The following is a 9,805-nucleotide window of genomic DNA, read 5'->3' on the forward strand; positions in this document are numbered from 1 at the left end:
AGCTGTGTGTATACAGACTCTGGGGAAATAGAGCTGTGTGTATATAGACTCTGATGAAATGGAGCCGTGTGGATACAGACTCTGAGGAAATGGAGCTGTGTGTATACCTACTCTAGAGAAGTGGAGCTGTGTTTGTATGTAGACTCTGGGGAAATGGAGCTGTATGTATACAGACTCTGGGGAAATAGTGCTGTGTATATACAGACTGTGTGGAAATGGAGCTGAGTGTATACACGCTGGGGAAATAGAGCTGTGTGTACATAGACTCTCAGGAAATGGAGCTGTGCCTACATAGACTCTGGGGCAATGGAGCTGTATGTATACAGAGTCTTGTGAAATGGAGCTGTGTGTATATAGACTCTGGGGAAATTGAGTTGTGTATATAAAGACTCTAGGGGACTGGTGCTGTATGTATGCAGACTCTGGGGAAATTGAGCTGTGTGTATACAGACTCTGGGGAAATGGAGCTGTATGTATACAGACTCTGGGGAAATTGAGCTGTGTGTATACAGAATCTGGGGAAATGGAGCTATGTGTATATATAGACTCTACGGAAATGGAGCTGTATGTGTAAAGACTCTGTGGGAATGGAGCTGTGTGTATACAGGATGGGGAAATGGAGCTGTGTGTATCCAGCCTCTGGGGAAATGGAGCTGTGTTTATCCAGTCTCTGGAGAAATGGAGCTGTGTTTATCCAGTCTCTGGGGAAATGGAGCTGTGTATATATACACTCTGGGGAAATGGAGCTGTGGTGTACGGTATAAAGACTGGGGAAATGCAGCTGTGTGTATACACTGTCTGAGGAAATTGAGCTGGATGTGTGCATGAAATGCATGAGGGGTTCATCTGATACAGACCAATGTGTGTTATTTCTCATAGTCAGTCTATCGTTAAGAGACATGTTTATGATAACCTCACTGTAACATAGCACATGACCTGAGGACATAAAGATCACACACTCCATCTTAATCTGGCTCACTGGACACATGCCACATTATTAAAGGCATGCTGCCCTGTTGTTACCTGATAGTTTAATATTGGTCCATTCACTCATATGGCCTGTGATTTTAATGTTTCTATTTAATAATCGGTTGTAGAACTAATCAATACTATCATATCTAGAAACAGATATTAAATTACAAGAAATAACAGAAGCATTTCCACATCAGGTAAAACACCCTGTTGGAGGTATCGTTCACATCACACACAGAACAATAAAAGGATCTGTAATCAGGTTTACATGAGAAGACATACAGGCAGACATACCATAGAACACAGCAGCAGGGAGCTGGATATCAACATCTCTGGAGGAATAAAGCTGGGTATTTCCAGAAGGTCAGGGATAGAGGGCAGGCAATGAACAGATTCCTCAGAAACAGGAGCTGGGGTTTGACAGACACACAGAATGACTTATTGGATGCAGTGTCACTTACCTGGCGGATAGGATGATGACTCTGGCCTCCAACTCCTTGGCTTCTAGCAGCATTGATGTCATGTTTGTGGTGCCTGGTTCAAACTGTAGGACCTTCTCAGCCTGTAGTTGGTGCAGGGATTCAGAATTACTAAACGATTTGTCCAAACCCATCCTTTTCGGCCTGTTTCCATCAACGACGCCTTTGATCTCCAGCATAGATCAGCTTAAAGGCGATCAAATAAGTGGGCCCGTGTGGAGCCAATGTGAGCTACAGAGTTCTCTGTACTGGGCATGCAAACTAAGATAGAACAAGACCAAAAAAAGGGTGCGTGCATCTGACAGAGTAGAATAGAGAGGAAAAAAATGCATCTCAACCTGAAAAAGAGTTGGTCGGTCTTTCAAAAGAAAAAAAAGAGTCTTAAACGGGGTGAAGTCAGGGGGGAAACGTCATGGCTTGTTTCTAAAATGTACTTTTAAGAAACTTGCAAGTTAGTCTTTATTCAACATGCATGTGTCCTTATAATAAGATTCGGTTAGGTGGAGGGGGGGGGGCGACTCATATTCTTTAACCATTCTCATTGACAAACCAAAAGAGTCTGTTTGAAACTAACAGCGTGCTACCAGAACAGTCTCATTGGTCATTCTGACTGTGGCTCGGCTACTCCGTTAGTTTACGGTTGCTGGCTCGTGCAGTCTACATGCAAATATACCTTTGGTCCTCGCCTGCTGTCATACGAATGTTGGTCGTTGTTTTCAAAGTTCCTTTTTTTATTCTGATGAGTAATGTGCACAGAGAAAATATGTAGACACAGAAGAATATTATAAACAGTTGAAAATGACGTGTAGTAAGCAATTTAACCCTCTCTCCTCCTCAGGGTCAGACGTATCACTGGAGCTTGCAAAAAAAACAGCTCCTCCGTTGTTTGAAAGTTATGTGGCACTGGCTCTGGGCAGTTGGCACTCTGATGCTGATTCTGCAACTGGCAGTGTGACACTGAGCACTCGATGTCTGGAAGCTGGACACTGGGTCTGTGACACTAACTCTGTGACACTGGTCCTGTGAATCTCGCTCTGTAACACTGGCTGTGTGAATCTCACTCTGTGATACTGGCTCTGTGAATCTCTCTGTGATACTGGCTCTGTGAATCTCTCTGTGACACTGGCTCTGTGAATCTCTCTGTGACACTGGCTCTGTGAATCTCACTGGAACACTGGCTCTGTGAATCTCACTGGAACACTGGCTCTGTGAATCTCACTCTGTGATTCCCACTCTGTAACACTGGCTCTGTGAATCTCACTCTGTGATTCTCGCTCTGTAACACTGGCTCTGTGAATCTCACTCTGTGATACTGGCTCTGTGAATCTCACTCTGTGAGTTTCGCTCTGTAACACTGGCTCTGTGAATCTCACTCTGTGAATCTCGCTCTGTAACACTGGCTCTGTGAATCTCACTGTGACACTGGCTCTGTGAATCTCACTGTGACACTGGCTTTGTGAATCTCACCCTGTGAATCTCACTGTGACACTGGCTCTGTGAATCTCACTCTGTGACACTGGTCCTGTAACACTGGCTCTGTGAATCTCACTGTGACATTGGCTCTATGAGTCCAACTTTGAATCTAGCTCTGTGACACTGGCACTGTGACAATGGATCTGAGGAACTTTACATGAATCTCATTGAGTGGCACTGGCTCTTCATGAATAGTCTGTGACAAGGAATCTCTGGGTATGGTTCTTCACATCCACTCTACACGATCTTATGTTTTTATCCATTTACTCATCTGTTCTTCAATGTTTTGTACACATTTACCCTCAGGTCCCTCTGTTTCTGCACTTCCTTTCAAATTGCAACTTGTATGTTATATTACCTCACCTCATTCTTTCTCCAAAAATCTATCACTTCACATTTCTTTATATTAAATTTCATCAGCTTCGTGTCTGCCATCCCACCAGTATGTCTATGTCCTCTTCATTACCTCCTGACAGTTAACTTGATAAGTTTGGTGTCATTTGCAAAGCTTGAACAGCCTGCAACCCGAGTGTAAGTGATTAATATAGAAACAGGAGTCTTAAACCCCCATCCTCTAAGAACCACACTAAAAATCTGAAAAACACCCATATACCACCAGCTTCCTGGAACACAGCCAACTTCATACCCTTTTATTCTGTGGGATTTAACTTTGCTGTCAAGCCTTTTACGTCACACTTAGCAAAACCACTTGGGAATTCCCTATACACCACATCATCGACCTTACCCTCATCCAGCCTCTGTTATCTCATCAACAAATTCCATCAAATCAGTTAAGCCTGATTCTTCATTAATATTTCATGTTGCCTTTCCTTAGTGAATCCACATGTGTCTATTTTTTATTGGATTACAATTTTTGAAACCTTCTCCCCATCGAGTTTAAACTAACTGGTGTGGTCCTTGTACCCTTTTTTTGACCTAGGGTACAAAATTTGCAATTCCCCAGTCCCCTTATGTCATCCTGTGGTAGTCTCTAATACAGTCCCTTTAATCTATGGAGGGCTGTGAACATATGACCAGCCCCTCTGCAACTTTCCCCTTCAGTATCCTGAGATGATTTGATCCAATCTAGGTGACTTAACTTTAAGCTTGCCTTTCTAATATATTGAGAGAAAGTGAGGGCTGCAGATGCTGGAGATCAGAGCTGAAAATGTGTTGCTGGAAAAGCGCAGCAGGTTAGACAGCATCCAAGGAACAGGAGAATCGACGTTTCGGGCATAAGCCCTTCTTCCTTTCTAATATATTCTCCATCTCAATGATTATTCTCCCCAGGACCCGACTATGACTTTGGCTATGACTATGACTATGACTTCCTGGGTAAAGAGCAGTACCTGGTACCTCCTTAATGACTCAGCTGTAAATCCTGCCTCTATGAGCAGATCCCCTTTTTGATGGTCTTGAAAAGACTCACCCTTCCTTTACCACCCTTTTACAACCCTATGCCTGTAGAAAACATTGCATCTACAACACTGGCTTTACAAAACTGGATCAACTAATGAACCTGGCTTTGTGAGAGCAACCTGAGACACTGGCTCAGAGGCACTGTCTGCACGAATCTAGCTGTGTCTAACTCTAAAACACTGTCTCTAAAACACTGGTCTTGGGGCATCAGTTCTGGAACAGTGGTGGTATGACCTTGTGACAGCACAGGTGTGAGGCTGGCTCACTGGGATCGACACTGCAAAACCAGCTCTGTGACCGGAGGTCAATGAGAGTAGATCTGTGATACCTTATTACACTATCTGTGTCTGCGACTCACCTGTGACACTACTTCATACAACTGGCCCTGAGAACAAGGTTCTGTGACTCTGCCTGTGTGACTGTCTCTGTGAATCTGCCTGTGTGATTCTGCCTGTGACTGTCTCTGTGAATCTGCCTGTGTGATTCTGCCTGTGAATGTCTCTGTGAATCTGCCTGTATGAATCTGCCTGTGTGAATGTCTCTGTGAATCTGCCTGTGTGACTGTCTGTGAATCTGCCTGTGTGAATGTCTCTGTGAATCTGCCTGTGTGAATCTGCCTGTGTGAATCTGCCTGTCTGAATGTCTCTGTGAATCTGCCTGTGTGACTGTCTCTGTGATACTGGCTCTGACACTGGCTCTGTGATTCTATCTGTGTGACACTGGCTTTTTGGAAATGGCTCTGTAAATATGACTATATGAATCCAATTTTCTGGTCCTGGATTTGTGAGAGTGGCAGCCTTGAGAGTGCTTGGTCACACTGGTTCTGTGACGTTAGATCATTAGAGTGTCACTGTGACGCAGGTTTTAATGACATTGGCTCCATAACAGGTTGTTTTTCATAGGTTACAGAGTCTATTCAGCATTACATAAATATGTTAAAATTGATCTCTGGATCCAAATCTTGATCCTTGGCTGTATGGAGGTGATACATTACCCACTGGAGTTTCAAAGAATGTGGGGTAATTTTATGAAACACAGGCAACTCTGAGGGGAGTTGACAGGGTGCTTTCTGAGAGAATATTTCCCCATGTAGGAGAGACGAGAATCAGAGGACACAGTTTAAGAATAAGAGGATTAAGGTGGAGTCCTCTCTGAGAGGCAAAAGTGAGGACTGCAGATGCTGGAAACCAGAGTTTAGATCAGAGTGGTGCTGGAAAAGCACAGCAGGTCAGGCAGCATCCGAGGAGCAGGAAAATCAATGTTTCGGGCAAAAGCCCTTTGGGCTTTTAGTTTGTGGAAATCTCTTCAGAAAACAGTCGATGCTGCGTCATATATTTACATGAGGCTAAATGAGATTTTTTGAAAGACAGCAGGGTCATGAGTGATGGGGATAACAGGAAATTGGAGTTGAGATTACCATCAGATCAGTCATGATCTTATGGAGTTATGCAGCATGCTGGAGAGGCCTACTCCAGCTCCAAAGTCGTAGGCTCCAATATCTGTGTGAATTTGCTCATGTGACACTGACTCCTAATGGCTGTCTGTCTATCAGAGCAGCGTTTTGAAGAGTGGAGGTAACAGATTATTTCTTAAATGGTAAGAGGTTGGGAAATATTGTGTCCAAAGGGACCTGGATACTCTTGTTCACACATCACTGAAGCTAACATACAGGAGCAGTAAGCAATTAGGAAAGTTAATAGTAAGCTGGCCTTCATCACAATAGGATTTCATTACAGAGATAAAAGGTCTTGCTACAACTGTGTAAAACCTAGAGGATTGTGTACAGTCCTGTCTCTTTAAGCGAAGAAGGATAAAGTTGCCAAAATGGGAGTGCGCAGAGTTTCACCAAACTAATTCCTGGGACCATCTGACAAGAAGAGATTGAGGACACTAGGCCTAGAATTGAGTTTTGATGAATGAGAGGTGATCGGCCAGAAAATTATAACATTCTGAAAGAACATGGCAGAGTGGGTGTAGAAAGGATGCTCACCCTCAGCAGGCCTAGAGTCAGGAGAAAGGTAAGCCATACAGGACTGAAATAAGAAGCAATTTCTTCACTCAGGGGGCAATGAATCCTTGGAATTCTCTGCCCTAGAGGGACGTAAGATTCAGTCATTAAATACATCCATGAAAGAGGGAGTTTGATTTCTAGATACTCATGATACCAAGGGTTACAGGAATTGCATTGGAATAGCAATGGGGAACCTAATCAGCCATGGTCCCAACTGGTGGAACAGGTTTGAGCGGCTGAATGGCCTACTTGCGCTTTTATTTTGCCTTCCTTGTCTTTGTTACACTGTCCTTGTGGTATGAGCTGTGTAGCACTGGCTCTTTAACTCTGGCTTCACCGACTTTAGCTCTGTGACACTGAATATGAATCCATGGTGTTGGCTGCTTGAGCAGGCTCTGCAACACTGTTTGTGGGAGACTACCTCTGGGACACTGGCTGTGCACTGTGGGGGGGCTGGTACATTGACAGCAGCTCTGGTTGAGTAACACTGGCTATATTACAGTGAGCCTGCTCCAGTGGCTTTGTGGCATTGCTGCAAAACACTGCATGTGTTAGACTGACTCTGTGAGTATGGCTCTGTGCTGGTCACCCTGATCTTGTGGAGTTAGACTGACATGTGTTAGACTGACTCTGTGAGTCAAAACACTGACTCTGTGAGTCAAAACACTGCATGTGTTAGACTGACTCTGTGAGTATGGCTCTGTGCTGGTCACCCTGATCTTGTGGAGTTAGACTCTAATGTGTTAGACTGACTCTGTGAGTATGGCTCTGTGCTGGTCACCCTGATCTTGTGGAGTTAGCACCGTACACTGTTTGTATAACACCAGCTTTACCAGCTTGTGGCATTAGATCTGGCTCTTTGGGGGTGCTTGGCTGGGGGTCAATTCACTTATCGGACCCTCCTGATGCCTTCAATATGTAATCTTGCACAAGTAAGAAACGCCTTTGTTTGTTGGATAGAGTCAAACTCCAATGTTTGTTTGTTCCTTCATATGCTACGAACTGCTTCAGTGACTGTGTATGCAAATAAAGATATTTTTATGAACAAAGTATATTTTTAAAATAAAAAATCTTCTGAAATCTGGATCTTGACTGCAAACGGAATTTGGAGGATCATTGGCTGAGCTGAGCTGCAAATGGTGAATCTTTTTTTTCAAAAATATAATTTATTCATAAATAATTTGATGGTCTGTACAATTGGTCATGCCATACGTATGTAAACATTTACATACAGAGATCAAAACTTATCATTTTTATACAGGTCTGTACATTTTTTGGTCATATGCCCATATAATTAGCTGAGGCGTCAGCAGAGCCCAATGCTGGCTTCGGCCTAACACCAATTCAGTGACCAGCCAACTAGAGCTACAGCTTCTGCTAGTGCCTGCACTCCTGGTCAGGGTGTCCACAAAACAGTCAGGGTGACTGTGAAGGAGATGGATTGTCTTCTTGACATGAGGAGGGTTCTCCTGGATTGCTGTGGGTTCCAAACAGCAGATATTTTCTGTCTGCAGGAGCTCCCCAGCAGAGGCTACTTTGATGCGACCTTCAGGAATGTGAAGCATTGGGATTGTCTCCTGAAGTTATTCGAGAAGAAAGGAGGTGAGGGCCCTTCTCCGTCCTGTCTGCGGCACCACGGCTGGCTCTCCCTGCATAGAGCTACCAGGTTGGAACAATCCACTTGTAGGACCCTCACATCCTAGCAGCAGATGTCCTGACTTTTCTGGGAAGGTACATGCAGCTTGAAGGAGGCAGCACTGATGTCGTGAATCCCTTCGGAACCTGGACCAGCAAGCAGCAAGGGCAAAATGACCCTGAAGGTGAACGCCAGTGGGAACATTCTCCACCCACCAGCTTTGCAATTTGGAAGGAGTCAATGTGGCCTGATGTACTTGGGTGAGCCTCGAGTATGCCGAACCTGAGGGAAGCCGGGCGACTGCAAAGTGACACTGTGCAGGAACTGCAAACAGGAGGGCCACCTGACTAAGGATTGCAAGGACTCCGAGAGCTGCAACCTGTGAGGGGAAGCAGGCTGCCTGTACAAGACCCACCCAAGACATGGTGGAGGTGGAGAGGACATATGCTCAAGTGCCTGGAAGTGGCAATGTGTGCTGTAGACCCCCAATAGACTGTGAGGTGCCACCCTCCAACACAAAAACTGAAACTGAGGGGCACCCAGAAGAAGGGACAGGAGGGAAAGGTAGGCAGCGCAGAGGCACAGCAACTGACCCAACCTCTACCTGAACAGATGCAGTCCATGGAGGAACAGGAAACAACAGAGGCAGGGGACTGGATACTAGTGAGAAACAACTGGAAATGGAAAATGTGTTGTGCCCCCAGGCCCACAGCAAAACAGAAAGAGGCAGCTGCATGATGGACACACCAGCAGCTCCTCTGACGATGAAGATGTGCAGAAGGATGACCACCAACAGAAAAAGAGGCACAGCACCATGGCGGGAGATGGATAGGGTCACCCCCCAACCTGGAAAAACCAGATGTGCCAAGAGACCCGGTGAAGCCCAACTTTCAGCTGCCAGAAACCATGGGGTACCCACTGCACCATAGCACAGGGCAACTAGGAGTAGTAACGCTCCGAATCAGGAACAGAGCACGACAGCCCCTCTGTCAGACTCCAAACCGGACCCTTCTGGCTTCGTTCCCAAAGGATCAGGGCAATGCTTCCAGGGAGGAACAGGATGGCTACCTCAGTGCGGAAAATCCAACAGTTTGCCCAGACCTAGGGAATGCAGGAAGTTTTAAAATTGCCAGGATGAATACATCTAGTGTTTAATCTACTATGCGATGTGTACCCAAGTAGACCTCCTGTTTCTTCAGGAGTGTGGGATACTGCACCTCAGCAGCTACACAAAATGGTCAAGTTTATGTACCCACAGGCATAAGGTCTGGTTCGGGGTGGGGGGATCAGAGGGCTGCTGTCCTTCGGCCTGGGTATCCTGCTGCGAGGCCACAACTTCACCATCTCCGAGGTTAAGGAGGTAATTGGTGGGTGCCTCCTTGTAGCAGATATTACATACAGAAACACTCCCCTGAGACTAATGAATATGTACGCCTCGGTGGGAAAGAGTGTGCAGTTGGCCATCCTGCAGCAGTTCCCATTGCTGCTGGTGATGTCCAGGCCAGTCATTCTGGCCAGAGATTTCAACTCCATCAATCGATGCAGATGGACGATTTGGAGGGGCCAACAGTGAACTGGACACCACGTCCAGATCCCTCGTGGAAACAGGAGAAAGTGAGGACTGCAGATGCTTGAGATCGTGGAAAAGCGCAGCAGGTCAGGCAGCATCCAAGGAGCAGGAGAATCGACGTTTCGGGCATGAGCCCTTCTTCAGGAATGAGGAAAGTGTGCCCAGCAGGCTAAGATAAAAGGTAGGGAGGAGGGACTTGGGGGAGGGGTGTTGGAAATGCGATAGGTGGAAGGGGGTTAAGGTGA

At 45.7% G+C, this 9,805-nt stretch overlaps 1 protein-coding gene across 1 annotated transcript in view; it reads right to left on the reverse strand.

Moving 5' to 3' along the window:
• The window catches only part of grin1a (glutamate receptor, ionotropic, N-methyl D-aspartate 1a), a 185,550-nt gene that overhangs the window by 112,763 nt on the left and 62,982 nt on the right, over positions 1-9,805 (reverse strand). Inside the window, exons 4-5 of the mRNA XM_043719686.1 lie at positions 2,125-2,187; positions 1,434-1,534 (exon numbers count right to left, since the gene is read on the reverse strand). Coding sequence (XP_043575621.1) covers positions 1,434-1,534; positions 2,125-2,187 — 164 coding nt within the window. The remainder of the gene's footprint in view (positions 1-1,433; positions 1,535-2,124; positions 2,188-9,805) is intronic.

Source organism: Chiloscyllium plagiosum, chromosome 30 (genome assembly GCF_004010195.1).
Source record: "Chiloscyllium plagiosum isolate BGI_BamShark_2017 chromosome 30, ASM401019v2, whole genome shotgun sequence".
In the NCBI taxonomy this organism is placed as follows: Eukaryota; Metazoa; Chordata; class Chondrichthyes; order Orectolobiformes; family Hemiscylliidae; genus Chiloscyllium; species Chiloscyllium plagiosum.